Source organism: Grammomys surdaster, unplaced genomic scaffold, assembly GCF_004785775.1.
Source record: "Grammomys surdaster isolate TR1022 unplaced genomic scaffold, NIH_TR_1.0 125701, whole genome shotgun sequence".
In the NCBI taxonomy this organism is placed as follows: Eukaryota; Metazoa; Chordata; class Mammalia; order Rodentia; family Muridae; genus Grammomys; species Grammomys surdaster.
Window position 1 is genome coordinate 1327869 of NW_021620536.1, and position 20552 is coordinate 1348420.

The 20552-nt window shown below is 42.9% G+C and overlaps 1 protein-coding gene across 3 annotated transcripts in view; it reads left to right on the top strand.

Moving 5' to 3' along the window:
• The first annotated feature begins 6712 nt into the window (after positions 1-6712).
• Positions 6713-20552, top strand: part of Samd13 (sterile alpha motif domain containing 13) — a 32768-nt gene continuing 18928 nt past the window's right edge. Inside the window, exons 1-2 of one of the 3 annotated variants that reach the window (XM_028788110.1) lie at positions 6713-6731; positions 7054-7260. Coding sequence is in view for 1 of the 3 variants with exons in the window: in XM_028788109.1 (XP_028643942.1) it covers positions 11349-11386 (38 nt within the window). In the remaining 2 variants the exon portion in view is untranslated. Of the gene's footprint in view, positions 6732-6980; positions 7261-11341; positions 11387-20552 lie in introns of those variants that run through there. The other 2 variants (XM_028788111.1, XM_028788109.1) reach the window with 2 other exon arrangements.

Consider the following 20552-nt stretch of genomic DNA (forward strand, 5'->3'; position numbering starts at 1 on the left):
CTTTTTAACAGGGACATCAGCACTACTGGGTTAGCTTGATCACTAATGATTTTTCTTTTAACTAATTATGTCTACAATGACAATTTCCAAAGGAAGACATAGTCTGTGGTCATATGGGAGATTTTAATCTTCCAAATAGGTTTGAATCATATCATCTCAGAAACAGGAATGCATTTTCTCTGGACAACGCTTGGCTCTCCTGTTTTCTGCTTTCATTAAGTATTACTATAAATAGACACTTAATGGATGTCACTGTTCCGTGTACTAATCCTGTCATTAAAAAACCTCGCTCCATTTGGTTTTTTTTTTTTCCTAGAACCAAGTGTTTTTTTTTAAAAAAAACTTTTCTCTGAATAACTTGTAGGTTTTATTTTAGAGTCAAAGAAAAATCATATGTCTAATTACATGTTTCTTATTTTTGTCAGGAAGCTTAAGAATTTAGTGACTCGTTAATTTTAATAACTTTGCACCATGCCATAACCACATATGTGTGTATTTTTACTTTTCTTCCAGTGTTAATGTTTTATTTTCATTCTGGCGTTAAACAGCTTTTAAAATTGGTTCTTATTACAAGTCACTCCTAATTCTCTGTAGAGAAAAAGCTTGAACATTCCCTCCTCTCTCTCTAAATGTAAGGAAACAAATGAAGTCCCCACCATCTTCAATGGGAAATAATGACATGGAATGAGACAGACCAGAGGGAGGGTGGAAGGCCTGCATCACCCACAGCAAGAAGTACCCAGAATGCTTGCTGTTTTTAAAGACGTAGAAGAACAAGTGGAAATGAAAAGACATGTAATAAGGGAGTTTTATGAAATGCAGGTGGTCCTCAATTCTCATTTTGAAAAGGGCTGAGATCATAGTCTAGGAAAATCTAATGGAAACTCTAAGGCTGTGAGGATATTTAAACATCTCTGTGGGGTGTCCGAGAGAGGATGAAAATTCTTCACAAACAAAGAAACGAGATGCACTTTCAGCAATATTAGGGGCTAGAGGAGAACAGAACTGAGGTTAATGAACAGTGAAAGGGAAGCCGGTGCTTTGTGTGGTCTGTCTCTCCTATACAGTGACAGCAGGATTGGTGCTGACATAAACAAGGTCTCAACCATCACAGCATCTGTGAACTTCTGAAAGCTCTACCGGGAAGGCCAAGACAGTGGACAGGTGAGCAACAACAGGGAGTTCAGGAAATCACAAAGTCACAAAGTACAAAATCCTGGGCTGGGAACAACTTTGACTCTGTTTAATACATAAAACTACAATTAAATGGCTGGCCTTTAATTCATAAAATTAAGTGTAATTTATAGTACTGAAAAGAAAACTTGGCACAAGGTAAAGAAAGCTATTTTGATGCTAATGGACTAGAAGAAGGCCATCTCTGGTTCTACTGATTGACTGGGGTGGAGTCTTCTTGTAGCATCTCTTTATTAATGTAAGGATATTATTTGGATCAGACGTGACACTCGACTGCCAACCAACTGTGTGATTAAAAGCCTTCTAGAGAACTCCCAATAGCCCCTACCTCCTGGTATCCATGCCTTCTCTCTGGGTTATACCATACTATCTTGCCTCTAACCAACACTCTGTAAAGTTCACTTCTGGAATTGGCCTGGAAAACATTATAATTCCTGTCTTGTTTCAGCTTTTCTTGGGTGCTTGCTCTGATAAGCCAGGTGCCATGTTGCTAGCTGCCTCTTCTTCAAAGCCCAAGTAGCAAGAAATTGAAGGCTACAGAGGATGTAAGCCTGACACCAACCAGAGGGGAGGATTGGAAGTCCGTGCTCCCCAAGTCGACCCCTCTGCTGAGACTGGAATCCAGTTCTATAGCCCTGTGAGAAACCCTAAAACAACTCACATGGAGTAAGAGCTAATGTTATGTGAAGCTACTCCATTTAGACGTAGTTTGTTACACAGAAATAGCTAATGACAATTTTCCTCTTTTTACCAAACTCTGGCCAAACCCATCTGTGCGCTATCTACAAGGTCTCAGACTTGGCTCATAAAACTTCAACAAACATAAAGTTGCTAACAACCGAAGATCACATCCCTAGTTTGTCCCAGGCACCTTAAAATGTCTGTATCATAATGCTGAAGGTTGACAAATGAATTCTCTATGACCACCTTTTAGCTAAAGAGAGTTTTCAATTGTGAGTCTTACCTTAGTTTCCTCATGTACACACCTGTATTCCCTAGATGTCAGTAGTGTCGTTCTCCAGGCCTGAAAACCTTTGCACCGAAAGACCATCAGAAAGATCGGGGCTTTGGTGGGATTTTATGTGACACAGTAAGTTGAAGGCACAGGGAATAGGGAAGGTGTAATTTGATTAAGTCTGCCTCACTCCTTGCAGAGGTCATGAGTGAACATAGTTCCAGAAGATTCCTGCCCTAGGCTCACATTATTATATGGGCTGAGAATCTACTTGATTCTTAGCCTGATTCTTCCTTTCCATCTACAGAACCCAAATATATATCTTCACTCCCTACACTCAGAAACTCAAAGCCACTGCATTTCTTGATTCCTCCAGAAACGCTTCATTATCTCCATTTATTCAAACATGTCAATATTCATAACAAGTCCAAGATTTGGGGACCATTCCCAAAATCTCTTTCCTCCAAAGTCCTCACATCCTTTGTCTACATTTTTCTTCCATCCTGAATTTTTTTGTGTGCTCATAAATTCTTGAGTTCTTTTTCTCATCTAATCTATCATTTTTTAAGATTTTTTTTTGTGTATGTAGGTGTTTTGCTTATATGTGTATCTGTACACCATATGCACACTTGGGGCCCTTGGAGGCCAGAAGAAGGCATCAGATCCCCAGGAACTAGACTTATCGATGGTGGTGAAGCACCGTGCACATTCTGGGAATCGAACCTCTGGAAGAGCAGCAAGTGTTCTCAACAGCTGCGCTATCTCTCGAGCACCAATATTTATTTTTTAAAAATTATGTATGAGTGCTATGTGTCAGGGGACACACATATGTCATCTTTGGTGGACAACAGAGGCAGCTGAGTCCCCAGAGCTGAATTATAGTTGATTGCAAGCCAATTTTGGTGGTGGTGTGGGTACCAGGAACCAAACTTAGATCCTCTGCAAGGGCAGTGCACACTTTTGACAGTAATCCCTCATTTTCAGTGCTACCAACTCTGATTCAAGATTGTACTGCAGCTAGCCTGAATTACTGCAATGATGTTGTTAGTCTATCCCTAGTGTTATCCCCACTTGTTCCCTATGATGTATCCTTGACAGAGTACCCAAAATCATCCTTTAAAAACATGTTCCGCCCTCTTATTCATCTGCTCAGGTCTCTCCAACAGCTGCCCACTTCAGAGTCCTTGTGTTGCCTACAAACCCCACAGCATCTGTCTCCACCTCCATGGTCATCTCTAGCCCTCCTCTGGTTAGTCCTCTAGTTCCTAATCCAGCCGCACTGGTGACCTGGCTATTTCTTCCTTCAGAAATCCACAGAGCAGTGCTCAGCAGATGCTGTGGAGATTGAGGTGGAGGGAGACACGGGGAGGGTGCTGAGCAGGAGGAAGAGCTTCCTCACCTCATCTAACCGTTCCTTGATATTCCCTCACCGACCTGCCCCATGCATGCCTTAGTTGATCCCAGATCTACTCCAGTGGACAATCAAATTTAACCATCTTAGGAGGTAATCACTGTGAGGAAGGAGAGAGAAAGGCTGCGGAAGTAGATCTTGGTGTCCATATGCTACAGTCACCTAGGGAGAGATGGGCAGCCACAAGGTGGACTGTACTGGTGGCCCGAATTCTGTGGATGATGCTGTCATCCAAGCTGCTACACTCCAGGAAAAGCCAGTATATCTTTGAACCACATGAAAAACACTTTGTTTAAGCGCAAGCTGGCATGACTGAACATGGGTTTTCACCTATATGAACTGTGAGGCGAGGCTGTGGGAACAGTGAGGTATACAGGGTGTAAGACAATCCATGAGTCCCAGGCAATGGAAGATGACTCCATCCTTCCCAGTGAGCAGCAAGAAAAAACTCATCCCCATCAACTTCCAAAACAACCCCTGGGTACATTCAGTGGTCTCTTCTGTGTGGCCGGCTTCCCCTCTGTGTGACTGTGCTGCTGACCTGTCCCCACTCACTGCTCCTGCCTGGCTCTGCTGGACTTCATCCCTGCAGCCCTCAGCTGCCACTTGACCAATCCTTGCCTACCCCACCTCAGCTCCTCCTGCCCACTCCTGCTCTTCTTCCCTTTGTCTCTGCACAGGCTTTCTAACTTCCTCTCCTCCGTGACTGGCTCTTAAAGCTCTGTATCGCCGTATAATATTCAAACTAGCCTTCCCAACTGTCACGAGGTCATCCACACCCAGATAGACTCCTGTTTGGTTCCAAGCCAAACTGGCTATTTTCCTGCAAAACTCTGTATTCCAATGGCTATGTCCGTGTCTGAAATGGCAACTCCAAGAATATTCTCGATCCAGAAAATGATAACTGCCTGGGATTCCCTCTTCATTTTCCCCCACAAGCAAATGCTTGCCCTGCCCTGCCTATTGTCTCTGAAGACTCTCCTAGCTACTTCCTGTCTGTCACTGGAGTTTAAGACGCTGCTGTAGCTTAGAACATAGTCACAGCTTCCCAACACGGCTTCCACGCCAATTCATTTCTTGATACTTCCACAAAAGGAATTTCTGTAGATAATTATAGTAGGTAACATTAGATCCGTGCTTACTATTCTAAGTGTCTCCTGCCTATTTTAATCTGAACTGCCGCTCAGAGCTATTGTTACACAACTGGTATTTCTTACATTTTAATGCTGAGGTCAAAGAGGTTTGGAGAGGTTAAATAACTTTTCGTTCCTAGACTTAACTCAGGAGTGACAACACTGGGATTCTAGGTCTCAGTGGCCTCCAATCTCCTGGCTGCCACTGGCCTCCTGTGACCCTTACAGTATCATATCATCTTACAATCTTGTGTTGAATTTCTTTCCCACTTTGCTCTCCTAATACATCAGGTGGCTACCTATGTATCTATCACTTACGAATCATTTATTTTATTAATATAAAATAAATATATATATTTATTATAAAAAAGATTTTTTTCAAATATATTTGGTTCCCCTCCCCTAACTCCTTCCAGATTCTCCCCACCTCCCCACACACCCAAATCCATGCCCTTTCTTTTTCTCTCTCATTAGAAAACAAACAGGCATTTTAAAAAGTAATAATAAAATAAAATAAAATAAAATAAAATATGATGAAGTAAAATCAAAGAATAAGACGAAACAAGCACACAAGCCAACAACAACAAAAGAGCCAAAGAAATGTATAGATGCAGACACACACACACACACACACACACACACTCACAGGCAGAAGTCCCACAAGGACACAAGACTGGAAGCCACAATGTATCAGCACTGACAAGCTACTGCTAAACTTGGATCTGTCCCTAAGTGTGGTTTATAATCCTTTGCAAGTGGCTAGCAATTCTTAATAGCTTCTGAGTTGGGGATGGGGACTTGTGTCCACTAGCACCCCATCTGGCTTAGATCCAGGGCAGCCATTTGCTAACCTATTTACCAACGATTGCAGACGGGGAAGCAGTGTGTGGTGTGTGTTCCTTTGTGCAAGTTTCTTTGCATGTCTGTGTGTGTGAGTATAGAGGCCGGAGGCAAACTCAAATGCTGGTCTAAAGGTACAGTCTCCAGTGGTTTGTTACTCAGTCTCTCTTTGGTCTAGAACTAGCCCAGGATCCCAGGCTAGCTGGCTAGCAAGTCTTCGGGATCCCCTTCCTTCCCAGAGTTGAAGTCACTATACCTGGCTTTTTCTGCCCTTGCTGGTAAGTGAAATCTGCGGCCAACTTTATGGCTCATTTTTCATAAAATAGGCCTAATTTCTAGAACACGTTCTGAGATTTTTACATTTAACAAGCAAGCATGTTACTAGCCGAGCTAGCTCCTCAGACCTCACCAGCTATTTCAAGAAAATGCTCCACAAAAGTTCCGCATTTTTAGATCTGTGTGCTACAGCTGTTTCCAGGCCTCCCTCCCTCTCTCCTCCTAACAACTAAGAGAAGGGTGGGAGGAGGAAGTGGCTAAGTACAGGTAACTCCAAGCTCCTCAGGTGCAGACACACAAAACCGCTTCTCTAGCTTTACTTTGCTTAAATCTCAGTGTTGCTTCACGGATGTAAGAGAATGGAGCAGATAAATAAACAGCGCTCTGTAAAGAGGGCTACAGAGTGGTCTGTAAATGGAGAGTCCAATCACCCTTTGATGGAGTGATGCAGTTTCTCCAACAAGAAAACAGGAGCATCTAAGCAAAGTATGCCACACACACACACACACACACACACACACACACACACACACGTGATCCCAGTGAAGAGGAAGCAGAGCCCTACAAAATAGGAACTTGGCCTGGGAAATGTCTTGTAATCATTATTGCTAAAGTTCGATGTGTAACTTCAGCGGGGTTATCCACAGAAAATGTTGGTGACTCGAAAACCTCCGCTGTGCTAATTTTCCCGGGAGGAGGCCCTCCCTTCTGCTCCCGGGAAGTTTTGAGGCATTGGCAAAAGTCCTCTTCCGAATCTCAGCGAACTCGGTCCTTTCCTTCTTAGAGCCTCTGTCTCTCCACGCTCTCTCCGCCCCTGTTTCCGAGACCTCCGGCCCCACGGTGGACTACAACTCCCGACGTGCCCCGCGCCCCGCGCTGTCTGGGCTCCGCGCGTGGCGGCCACCGGGCGGCTGGGCGGGAGGTAAGTGATGGGCTCGCAGGCTGTCCTGGGAACACGCCCGCCCTCCCTCCTCTCCAGGATGAAAGGAACCAGGGAACACCAAGATAAGAACAAAAACAAAAGCAAAACAACAACAACGACAAAAAAAAAAAAAAAAAAAAAACCAAATTACTCCAAAGCCCGCCCCGCGGTCCCCGTGAGTTCGGTGCCCCGCGGGCGTGCACTTTGTCACCTGGAGTGGAGCGGGACAGAGCTGGCGGGACGGGACAGGTCGTAGGTGCTAGGGTCTGCGCCACACACCTAGCAGCTCCCACCCAAGGCTGACCGCCCTGTTCTCCCTCAGAATCTCAGCAGAAACTTTCCCCTCTGTCCCCGGCGCCACCGCGAGTTGCTTAGCCGACCTCTGGCAGTGAGGACGCCCGTCCTGTGCCCAGGAGACGCCCTTCGGGACGCGTGCAGCCCTGCCCTCGGGACTTCGGTCCAGCACGGGACCAGTGGAAGGTTCCTACAGAACAGCCTGGCTTTCCTGGGCCATCGGTGATTCTTGGAGGTGGGTGCGGGTCAACATAGGAGCCACTCAAAGTGCCCAGGCTCCTGTTCTTCCTCATTGGCCTCCCCTCCCCCATCCGAGGGCACTTTCAAGTGGTCCCAAAGGTTCTCTGTTCCAGAATCCAGAGGCCATGGTATCCACAGTTACCTACCTCAGTACAGATGTACTGTCTTAGAAAGTCTTGTTTGGGTGCCCCTCTCTATACAGCACAGTACACTACACTACATACAGCACGCAGGGCACACACACACACACACACACACACGTTCTATAATCAGAAAGTGCACCTCCTGCATACAGCACACAACACTCACGTGCTCCACGAAACACAAACACAATGTAAACATAGTTCATATACACGTCCCTCATATAAGGCTACTGTGCTTGTGGAGTGTACAAAGATGAGTGACTGAATCCACACAGACTTTCACAAATGTCCTTTTATTTCCAAAGTTAGAAACTAGCTACAAAGTGAAACCTGTTGCCATCATATAGGGCACCTTTGTGGTTCATTCTTGATGAAACGGGACCAATTTCCTGCAACACTTCCAGAAACATATTTATGTAACAGGCAAACTTTTGAACACAGCAGGCAGGAGGGGAGAGGGTGGCCTGTTCTGTGTGAAGGGGAAGGTGCTTTGAGAAACTTGGAGTCCTCCCTCCTGTGAGTGCACTCAGGCATGCCTTCATCTCTGAGCGTTTCCCTTGGAGGATGTGATCAGGGCTCCTTTAGAACCATTCTGAGCTATACTGTCCCTCCCCCTTACCCATCAGACTTACAATGCTAAGCCATTCCTTTTAGCTGTCGTTGGGAAATGAGTCAGGATTCTCACGAAGTCCCAGAGTATGGATCTGCTGACGTGAACCATGACCCTTTTTCAGTCATTCATGATAATGCACCCACATGCTGACCCCTGCTCAAAACAGTACCCAGAAATTCTGAGCACTTACCATTCACCCCGAAAAAAAAAAAACTATAGCTGCTTTTGTAATGAGTCAGTAGCAAAGCCCAGAAAACAGAGCCTTTTAATAAATATTTCTCAGCTGTGATCTTTCGGGAAGCTGAAAATTTCAAATGCCATTCCTAAAATCATGTGTGTGGGTGATTTAGGAATTCAGGATCCAGATTTAGACTATACTTGTTGACCTTTGATCTCTGAATGCCCTTAAAGGTTAGTAGAGAAAAGGGAAGCCAGTTTATCCTAGGTTCTGCCTAAAATGCCTAAGAACCGAGGATCCTCAGGGTCCTTGTACGGATCTTGAATGTGCCATTGTTTTGAGTGGATTTTATTAGTTTTGTCACTGTTTTTGGGCTTGGGTTTTTGTTGGCACCAAGCCAGGGTGTGTGTGTGTGTGTGTGTGTGTGTGTGTGTGTGTGTCAGTGGATATCTTGAATTAAAAGCATTGAAATGTTAATATTTGTTTCCCACTCACATACAAAATGTTAAGGATTATGGAGCAGGAATACCCCGCCCTCCCACAGGAATACTCTCCCAGTCTCTTTGCTCTACTCTCAGTTTTCTGAATTGGAACTTAAGATGTCCGTAGGCTGGCATGCCTTGATTGTGTGTCACCTCAGCAGGACCAAGTGCTCAGGGTTACAAGTGTTAGCTGAATCTTTCTTGGGGGGTAGGGGTGGGGAAAACAAGGTTACGCTTTTTATGCAACTGAGACAACTGTTATATTTGAAGGGGTTTTCTTTTGTAGAAAAAGGATTTGCTTGTTTCTGTTTGGTTTTGGTTGGCTTCCTGGGGTGGAATGTGAATGTTTGCAGGAGCTCGGGTCTTCTATTTCACATTCTCTCTGAGAGATGCTGCTTCCTATGAGGAGTGAGGGATTTGCTAGCTGACCAGAGCCTTCCTTATTCTCTCTCACAAAGAGATTACTTAAAAGTCAGCTCTGGGATCTTTGTCTCTGCCTCTGTTAGGGAAAAAAAGACTAATGCAGGATTCACTGTGTTCACTGTGTAGAGACCGTAATCCCTGGGTTTTCTCTTATTTCCCCATGAGGAGAAAATGAAATAGTTTGAAACATGGCATGTATGACTGTGCAGAAGAACAGTAAAGACCTAGGTGGCAACAGGGAAGGGTAGGGAAGTAAGCAGCTCCAGAAACAGCTTCTTCTTCGTACAAGACACATGCAAGAATTCTGCCTCTTTGGAAGTAGGGATCATCCCCTCCCACTAACTGTGCTGAAGGTAGTTAGCCAAAATGAGCGGGCACGCTGTAGGTTTTTTTTTTTTTTTTTTCGAGACAGGGTTTCTCTGTGTTGCCTTGGCTGTCCTGGAACTCACTCTGTAGACCAGGCTGGCCTCGAACTCAGAAATCCACCTGCCTCTGCCTCCCAAGTGCTGAGATTAAAGGCGTGCGCCACCAACACCCGGCTACGCTGTAGCTTTAAAAAGTCAGCCATGAACCAACCAGAAGGCAGTTGCGGCTTGTGTGTGATTCCTAACGTCATGTTGGCTGCGATCCAGCCTGGTTTTATTTCAGTGTGTCAGATTGCACCTCCTTGTTGAATTCCCTTGCCCAGCTACTTTGTGAAAGAAAGCATTGGGGTTTCTTTGGCTGTTCTTGATAAGCCTATAAAAGTGAGATGTTTTAGTTGCTTCTAGGTAGGTTTGCTTTTTACTCTCTCACGAAAGAAAAGGGAAATAGTAGTAGTGATGATGAGAGTGTGGCAGGGCGCTGCTGCAGAGCGCTGCTCTGAGTTTTGTTTCTGAGATGCATAGAAGACGGTGAATGTGCACTAGTTTCCAACTAAAATGCGTCTCTTCTTGTGGCTGGAGCAGCAGCGCTCTCTCCCTATCTGCTCTGTGACTGTGTGGGTGGGTGCTAATGTCTATATTATATTAAATAACTAATGTCTATATTATATTAAATATCGGCTTTCTTTAGCAGTGATCTTAGAGACTTAGCAACTGGAAGTTTATGTATGTGTGTGCGCGTGCGTGCGTGCGTGCGTGCGGACTGCACATGGCTGTCCATGAGCGCTCTGACCTCACACTTACAGTGTTGTTTGCTCGTCATCCACTTCTGGCAGAGTAAGAGCATCTTCCTGAATTTCCTGAACGATGCACTTGCCCTGTCACAGTAACCCCTAGAGAAGGAATGTCAGAGTCTAAAGTGATCTGAGAGGAAATGGATTTAAATTATGGCTTCGACTGAATTCAAGGAAACAGATTTCCAGATCATTCGTTTTGTTTTGACTTTCTTGTATTTTAAGCAGGTTCCCCTTCCCCAGTTTTGCTAATTGCGTATGAGTTGCGGAGGGCTTTTTTAAAAAATATATATATATACATTCCTCATCTGATGTATAAGAAGACAGTGATGTTACCGTATCTCAAATGTTTTTATGGTTTTACATAAATCTGATGAGCTGCCTACCACCCCCCCCACACACACATATCCCAACAACCCATCATCATCACCACCACCACTCCTTCTGTGATATGGTATCTGGGGTTTTTGTTGTTGTTATTTTGTTTGGTTTGTTTGTTTGTTTGTTTAGCTTTCTGCTTACTTTGGCATGGCTATCTCCCAGACTGAGTTTTGCTGAAAATATATGAGGTAGGGGGATACCTTCTGAAAACTTTAATTAAGTCCATTCTGCGTTTCACTGAAAGATAGAAGCAGGGGGAGGGGGCAAAAAGAAAAATGAAAAACCAATCACAGCCTGTACTGGGAGGGGGCTAGGAATGGAGGCTTGCTTTTCTCTACTTCTGAGCATGGGTTGCAGTGTCTTCAGGGAGCTAGGCATCCAGAGGAAGCCCTGCCAGGTCACAGTCCCTCATTTGGAAGGAGGCTTCAGTTATGTATTTGCACAGTCTTACTGTCAAGGCAATGCAAGAGAAAGCCCCCCAAGCTGTTCCTCCAGTCTCTGAGCTGTGATCCTGTCTCTCCAGCAGGAGGGAAATAGCGACATAAACAACCACGAGTGAACTGTGGGAAGCTGTAAAGGACCATTATGTTTCCAGTTGGGGATATGTATCCTCTCGCTTTCAAAGAATTAAACCCAAGCTTGTCTCCCTTATTGTTTAGTTGGGGAAGTAAAGAAACTCTGCAAGCTGCCCCATGTTCTCTGTTGACATGGACAACAAGGGAAATGGCTGTGTCGGTGTCACAAAGTAAGTGAAGCTGGCTGCTGAGTTCTGTTTCTGCAAACCACTCCGGGACCCAGTTTCTGTTTCCATTCTCCTTGGCTGCTGTAGTACAGAGTCTGGGGGGGATCTGGTCATCTACATTGGCCACCAGCTACCTATCCCCTTCCATTTCAACTCCAGCTGCCTCTTCTGTAGTCCAGCTATATGACAACGGTGATCAGGCATGTGTGTGGAAGGATGGTGGTTTCAGGCTTCAGACCAAAGAGGCTTGAGGAATTCAGCTCCTCTGTCTCATATGAGGCAAAAACTGAGAAAGCAGATTCCCCAGTCCAGAGGCTGCCAGGTGGGCGCCGAAAGCACAGTCTGAGTTTTTGTGTTTGTTTTAATAACATTATCTCTACCTTCAAAACTTAGAGTGGTCGTATCGAGGAGAGAAGTTCACAGTCATTAGACGCCGAGATTAACACTTCCCTGCCCCGATTTTGAACCTTTCCTTGAAGGTGACGTATTTTAGTGCATTTGGAAGGGGTTTCTGAATATCTCCTCTCACTCAGACACTCCCAGTGACGTTTGCTGTCTAAGGGTTATGTGTTGGATTCTTTTCAATAGGAAAATACAAGGAGACTGTATTTTCCTATACACAGTAGACTATAAGAAAATAGTAACTTGCAGGATATCTTTGAGTCCATCAAAGAACTGTATTGAAACTGCAACCCTTTCGGTTACAAGGAGGAAGGAAGTTCAGGCGGTTGTCCTTTCCGTTTGTTTAGCGTCTTGTCCCTAGAAGCCATGACAGGTGAGCAGCGAACCATGTGCTATATAGGCTTACGAGTACAGGGTATGTTTTGCTTCACAGAAAACGTTACGTTAAAATTAACTCAGTAAAATCTGCTTTAAAACAATTCCAGCAACAAGTGCCCTGCTGCAGCGCTGCTGTCTTTTCCGTTTCAGTTGAGGCAGACAGCAGTGGGCGAGGTGACAGAGTCACGTGTTCTTTATGGGGGAACATGTGAATGATGAGCTACAGTACAAGCAGTGACAGGGATATTCTCTATGGTCTTGTCCAGCATGGTAGCCGTGAGCCCTGCAGGTCTGCTAACTACATGCTAATACGATTAGTGTACCTGATGAACCCAACTCTTCATTCTTTTTATTTCAATTTAAAGACAAACAATTTTAGTCAAACCTAATAAGAAAGGCCTGTGAACCCAGCTACCTGGGAGGCTAAGGCAGGTTGAAGGCCCGACATGGGTTCTAGAGTGAGTTCAAGGCTGGCTTGGGCAACAAAGTGTGACCCTATCTCAAAAATAAAAGAGGAACGAGAAATTGAGAGGTAGCCCAGTGGTAGAGCACTCACCCAGGAAGTGTGGAGACCTAGATTTAATCCTCAAGAAGAGTACCATAACCATGATGAAATATAATGCATGTATATAACAAATTAAGTGTATTTAAAAGTTATATTTTGGTAAGTTTTAACGTTTTTATATCCATAAAACCACTGTTACACCCCTCCCCCATCTCCACTGTCTACATAACCCTCAGTGATCTCCCCTTCCTATTCTTCCTGGGTCCATATCCCCAGGCTTTGGGTATGTCATTGTAAACTACTTTGACTTTTCTAGAATTTTGCATAAATGAGTAGACAGTATACATATATAATATGCGTATAAAACACATACTTATACGGTTAGGTATCTCAACATAGTCTGTAATTTTATGCATATTACTATATTACTGGTTCATTGTTTTTTGTTTGGTTGGTTTTTGTTTTGTTGGGTTTTTTTGTTTGTTTGTTTTCTTTTGTTTGTTGTTGTTTTGAGTCAAGGTCTTAGTATGTAGCCTTTGCTTGCCTGGGATTTCTTATACAAACCAGGCTGGTTTTGAACCCGTGGAGATCTACCTGCCTTTGCCAACCCTGCCTCCCAAGTGCTAGGATTAAAGGCAGACTTTACCATATGCAGCTTGGTTCATCGTACTACAGAGTGATATTTTATTAGACCAGCATAGAACTACTTATCCAGCTACATGGTTCCAGAGAGTGGAGTTGTTTCCATTTCTGTAGGTATTATGGAAATAAAGTTGCTTTGGTTGTTGTTGTCCATGTCTCTATGTGAACGCATGCTTTATTTCATTTGTGAAAGTGCTCAGGACAGAGTTAAAGCGCTTGGCTATGTCATAGGTGTATGTTAAACTTTTTAGAAAGCTTTTCCCAACTACATTACTGTCAATAGTGCATATTCAGCTGTCCCATTTCCTCATGAAAGCTTTTTCCTGTCAGTGATAGTTGGTGAGGGTTTAGTTCTCATTTCTCTAATGTCCTCTGATTTTAACTGCCTTCTCTAATGCAGATCCATAGATCTTCCTGCGTGCACTGTCGTTCAAATTTTTCACCTCAAATTTTATTGGCTTTTATTCATATTTGTTGCGTAGAATTTTCATGTGCTATGGATACATATTATATTGGGTTAGTTTTCTTTTTTATTTTCATATTCGTACCATAGAATCTCTGTGTATCAGGAATACGAGTTCTTTACCATGATTTGAAACTTTCTCACAGTTCACGACTCGTTTTGTCATTCTCTCTGTAATGTCTTTGATTTTTTTTTAATTTTGCTGTCGTCACATTTATTTTTTCTTTTATGGAGAGTGTTTTGGGTGCCATATTTAAGACTTCATAGACCAAAGTCTTGGTAACTTTCTTCCAAAAGCTTGATAATTTTAGATTTAGGGATATAGAACTATGATATTTAAGTATGTTGGGTTTTTTTTAAGATTTGTTTTATTTTTCTGTATATGTTTTGTGTCTCTGTGCGGGGATGTGAACATGAGTGGGGGCCAGAAGATGTAGGATGCTCTAGAGCTGGAGCTGCAGGCAGATGGGAGATGCCCAGTGTGGATGCTGGGACCCAAACCCAGGGCCTCTGTGAGAGCAGTAAGCACTCCTAACCTCTGAGATAGCTCTACAGCCCTTCACATTAGTTTTTTATGTTTTATTTGGAATGTGAGTATTAAAGTAGGTTTTTGATGGTTGTGATTTTTTTTTAACCTATGGATAGCCAATTTTCTTCTAGCATCATTTATTCAAATGCTTCTGCCATTTTTCAGTTGGCAAATTGATTCTGTGTGTGAGTCTATCAGTAGACTATTCTGTTCCATGGATTGTTTGCATAGAAGTGTACCAATGTGTCACTGTATCGATAATCAGACCTTTACTAGCTATGGCCACGTGTCAGGTAGTGTTATCTAACTTTGTTCTTAGTTGCCATGGTAATCTGGGTTCTTTATATTTCTATTTTTTTTTTAGAATCGGATATTTCCACAACCACCATCACCACTCCCCAAAATAGAAATCTGGTGGCATTTACATTGACAAAACCTGCTAACATTTCAGTTAGTGTTTGTATAAATTGGTTTGGGAAGAACTGTTTGGTAATTTTTGACTGTAGGGTAGGCAGCATGGATTTTACTCTGTTGGGTACTGGATTTTTCTAAAAGTCCCATAATTGCAGGCTACAGGTTTGTGGGTGCTGTTTACTTAGAAGCTGTTTCAGGTATCTCTTTAAGCTTTAGTACCCCAGGACCAGAGCTGCATTTGATCTAGCGCTGCCTGGCCTTTTACTGAGATAAGACTCTCCTTTGTACTGCTCCAGTGTTCCTGAGTTATGAGATTTTCTTCTCTGTCAGGTGAGAAAAGGCACTACAAGGTACTACTTTGTCCATGCAAGGACTCCATTGATTTTTTTTTTTCCTCTCCCATTAGTACTTCTGGGTGATTTTTTTTTTTTTTTTTTTTTGCCTCAACCTCTGGTAAATTCTACAGAGATGCTCCCAAGAGTTCTGTTGAGCACTTCAGGGAAGCCCTGTGCAGGTCTTTCGAGTTAGTCTCCCTGTATCTTTCTCTCCTCCTATCTGTTTAGAGTGCATGCTGGAAAACCTTTTCCAGGCCCTAAGTCAATGGTCTTTCAGGGTCATGGTCTTTTAGTGGCCATGGCCAATGTTTTGAGTGCCATATTATTTTATATATTTTGTCTGCTCGTTCATTTCTCTTCTAGGAGTAGAAGAGTAAACATGGCCTCTGTTACTCCATCTTGACCGGAAGTAGGCATCCCGTTTAATTCACATGGCCACAGGTAGCTATCCGTAACATGGGAGAGGGAACAGTTGGGTCTAATGTAGACTTTCTAAAAGCATGAAACATGAAGTCTTAAGGATGTGGCTATGCATCGTCAAATGTTTGGCAGCATTTGCAGCCTCTGCTGTTGGGTCTCCATTATATCTGTCATGGCAATCAAGCATGCTTCTCGATATTGCCAAAAGTTTTCAAGGGCACAAATCATCCCTTGTTGGGAACTGCCAGCCATCCTGAGCAAAGCTGTGCCTGAGGAGCATGTGACACTGACGTCACACATCATGACTCACTGACATTCTTGTGCTGATCCTTTCTGCTTTCGATTGTAAGAGGACCGTACATTTTTAAAATATTTCAGTCTGAAGTATTCCTTCGCCTTCTCTTTTGTGCTTCTTGCTTTATATATTATAGAAGAGAGAGAGAAAGAGACCTAATAAAGCAAATGTTGTAAAATATTGACAAGTCGAAGAATCTGGGTGAAAGGTAGGTGAGATATTTGCACTGTTCTTTAGTTTTCTCTGAATCTGAAATTACTTTTTTTTTTTTTTTTTTTTTTTTTTGGTTTTTTGAGACAGAGTTTCTCTGTGTAGCCTTGGCTGTCCTGGAATTCACTCTGTAGACCAGGCTGTCCTCAAACTCAGAAATCCACCTGCCTCTGCCTCCCAAGTGCTGGGATTAAAGGTGTGTGCCACCATTGCCCCACTTGAAATTATTTTTTAAAAAACATTTTATGTCAATGAAGAAAGTAAGAAGAGATGATATATCTCCCTTTAGGAAAAAAGCAACCCTCTCAACCCAGATTAGGAAACCAGAGGCCAGCAAGCCTAACCTTGAGATTTTGAATCAGGTCATATCTTCAGAACACTTGGAGTTCACTTTGATTTTGCTTCTTAGATATCAGAAGAAAAACACTCACTTAATTTATCCCTGCTTTGATTCTCTTGACAATAAAGAAGAGACTGAGGGTTGTAAGGATCAAAAGAAAATATGTGTGCAATGAATTATACACTGACTTGCAGTGACAGTCATTATGTTCCAAGTCAGAAAGCATCACAGTACCTACTGTGAGTCAAGCCCACCTACTATGAGTCATGCCTCGTGCTGTCTTCACAAATAGCATTTCATTTGATTAATGCAGACTTTGATATTTAAATATATTACAGCATTTAAAATGAATAACCAGAGGCCAGGAAGTCACCATGTGAAACAGATTTTCATTTTAAAATCACATGGGAAAGTAGAAAATCTGAGATCTGAACTCAGCTGTTTGGAATCCAACATGGCTCACTTTGATCACAGACAGATTCTGAGCTACCAACCCTTTCCTCAGTCCCATAAGCTGGAGGGAGTCTGGTTGTAGGGAGTCTGGTTGTAGGCATTTTGGAGCAGACTTGTCTCAAAGTTGAACCTGGTTCTATGTTGTGACTATAAGAGAATCAAAGGAAGATGGAAACTCCAACTTTAGGTCTTGCTTTTTCAAGCTTATTCTCCTAAAAGGGAAAGGACACATACTAAAACATATACTTGATCTGTCTAAGGCATTTTCAGCATGCATATTCACTATATGGCATGTGTGGTACCATTTTACATATTTTCATGTGATACCTCAACAATTTTAAATAAACACTACAGAGGAATACTCTTCCTGCTTGCTTCTTTCATTGGGTCACACTAAAATCCCCCAGACTTGAGCTACAAACCTTGGGTTTCTAATACCGTTCCTTGTTAAAATTGTTTTGGTTCTTTTTCGTCCACATTAGTAAGATGTTGGCAACCAACAACCAAGCTTTGATTCCACTGAATGCTTTCTGAAGGGCAAGAGACTCCACAGGAGGTATATTGAAAGGGCTAGTTAGCATGTGAGGAGACACTCGTGTCTTAGTTAGGGTTCTACTGCTGTGAACAGACACCATGACCAAGGCAACTCTTATAAAGACCATATTTAATTGTGGCTGGCTTACAGGGTCAGAGGTTCAGTCCATTATCATCAAGGCAGGAGCACAGCAGCATCCAGACAGGCATGGTACAGGAGAACCTAGAGTTCTACATCTTCATCTGAAGCCAACTAGTGGAAGACTGGCTTCCAGGCAGCTAGAATGAGGGTCTTAAAGCCCACACCCACAGTGACACACTTCCTCCAACAAGGCCACACCTACTCCAACAAGGCCACACCTACTAAAAGTGCCACTCCTTGGGCCAAACATATATAAACCATCACACTCAGTACTGAAAGTGACAAAGACAATGCAAATCAAGTCATAGTCACAAACTCATCCATTTGGTAAATATTTAATATGAAAATACCGGTCATTATAAAGGAGTAGGGGGAGATATATATATTCTGTAGCAATTAGGTAATTTAAAAGCTTCTCTAGGTCATTTGTGAAACAATGAAAGAAATTTCAGTAATGTATTTAACTATCAAAAATGTTACTTTAAGATCTTATAACATTATTGGGATCTTTCACATTTTTTGCCATGTTTTATAAATCTATTGTGTAGTTTCAATTCAATTTCTGTGTATCTCAGGTTGAACACAGATTTTCTTCTTAGATCTACATTTGTATTTCATGTAATTCACAGTTGGAAAAGGCGTGACCACACACCCAGCACTCCAAAAATACTGCCTTGCTAGTGTCCTTTCCACGGAGCTGTGGGTTCCAGTGTTTATCAAGTGTCTGTCTCAGCATAGACCTGTTAAAAGTTTATTAATTAATAATTGGAATGAAACATTTTCTGGCAGTATTCAGAGGGGGACATTTAACTGCTACTTTAAAAACAAGGGAGTAGCACCCTTAATGTCTAGAAGTTAAAACAGAGAGGAAGACTTGCGTGGCATAAGCAACATGGTAGTCAAGGAGGAGGTGAGGCTGGTGTCCATTTGATTCGATTCAAACCAAAGCTGTATTTAAATCAGCTCTCTGAAGGCTCAGCTTTAAGCCTCACAACACACAGAGCACTTGATGGGCTATTTGCTTCCCAGAAATCTCATCCCTTGGGTATGCTACAGCTAAACACACTCAACCCTCATTTATCTGAATATTTTTAAATGAAAAATATCCCGTCAAGAACCTTTGAACCGTTCCTTCCTTTTTCTGGGTCAGCCTTTAGCCAGATCTCAGCTTGTTGCTCTGATGGGAGAGGGGGGCGGGGAAATGGAGAGAAAGTGAAATCCTGTTTAATTGCTGAGTACTTGGGTTTTTTTTTTTTCATAAGCAAAGAGATCAACATTAATTTATCATAATTGGAGTTAAATTACTTTTAGCCAAAGGCTATTTTAAAGCATGGGCAAGGAGTAGCATAATTTGATTTAAAAATAAGTCATAAAAATAAAGGCAGTACAAAATTAGAGTACATTTTTGAGTGTAAAAATAAGTACCATTTAGAAAGAGTCTTATGGAAAGAGTGGTGTGGCAGACAGAGTGCCATAATCATTAGCCAGGATCTGAAGCTTCTTTTCTCTCCTAAATTGAAAGAGATATAATGGTTTAAAAAAAAAGTGTTGTAGAGTTCATACAGATTATGTTTATCCACAGAGTCCTTGGCCAGCCTTTTATTTGTGTGTCAAATACCTGAGAAATGTAAACTTAAAAGGAAGCAGAGTTTATTTGGGCTCATGTATCTCAGGGGCTTTAGTCATAGTCAACGGTCTCCAGGAAGAAGGACAGAGCATCATGGTGGTACAATGGTGCCCAACAGTAAAGACAGCCAACTCATGGTGGCTGAGTAGAGATAGAGTGTAGGGTGAGATTTAACTCTCTGTGACACGCCCCCTAGTGACCTACTTCCTCCCGCTGGGCCCCACCCCTTAACAGATCACCTGCCAATCATGTCATCAAATTATGCCTCCATCAGTGGATTAGTTCAGCGGTTGCTCCATGTCAAACCTCAGCACTGTCCTCTGATTCCCAGAGACTCTCAGCCTTCTCATAACCCAAGCTGCACCCAGTCAAACGCCAAGAAGACCCTTATTCTTAACGGTTTCAACACGGTTCAAAAGTTTAAGCCCAAAGTCTCCACTGAGATGGGCTGCAACCCTTACCTGTGAGCCCCTGTGAACACAACTTAGAAATTATGTTTTTACAATGCACAATTACCCAGGAATCATTCTTAGTTATTTTTTTTTAATGACATATTTGCAGAGTAGAGGTGAATGAAACCAAAGTAAGCCCAAAGCCCAGCAGGACAAATATGAAGTCTGTAGTTTAGTGAGGGTGGAAAGATATAGGATCCAAAGAGCAGCCCTGCCCTGCGGTCTTGCCAGTTCAGGCCATATGGCTCATCCCTTAAGCTTGTACCACTCACTGCCTGCCTGTCTTCCCGGCAGACATTCATGTTTACTGGAGACGTTCGGACACTTCCTAGGTCTCCCTTGCATCTTCAGATTTACTCTCATAGTTTTATGCATTTCCCTCTCAGGAGCTGTCCCCAGGGAGTCCAATGCAGCTACACACTTCCTGCTCTCCAGAAGGCTCTGGGATTCTAGAATGTTACATTCCATATGCCTGCCAAGCCAGGGTTGGCTTCCAGTTCAAGAAGCATCCAGGTCTCTTGGGCTGTGACTTTTGAGTGGCTGGATCTTGGGAAACTCTTCACTAAATAAACTACAAGTAGGATGTCCTAGAGATAGTCTCTTCTCCAGGGAAAGTCTGTCAGATGAATTTACATTTTTGCACCCTATAATGTGACCATAAAATGAGTAAGAGTCTTGCTTTTTCATGAAGTGTCCTGAAGGCTTTGTTCTTATGCCTAGGACAAAGTACTTGGCTTCTTTTTAGTGGCCAATCTCTACAAACTACAATTCTTTGCTCTCCACGTTGAACACACTCTTTCTAGACAGACTACACGTATTTCCAATCGATCCACTCTGCTTTTGCTCCCAGTCTTCACTTTGGCTCTTCTAGTAAGTCGTAGCCTTATGACAGTGTTGAGCATTGATGCCAAGCAACTGTAAAATCCTCTTGTGGATTAACTAATGCACTCCCTTTAACCTCAGCATCCCAGTCTCAAGGCACAAACAAGATGCAGACAAACTCATTGCCAGAATATAACCTGAAGGCC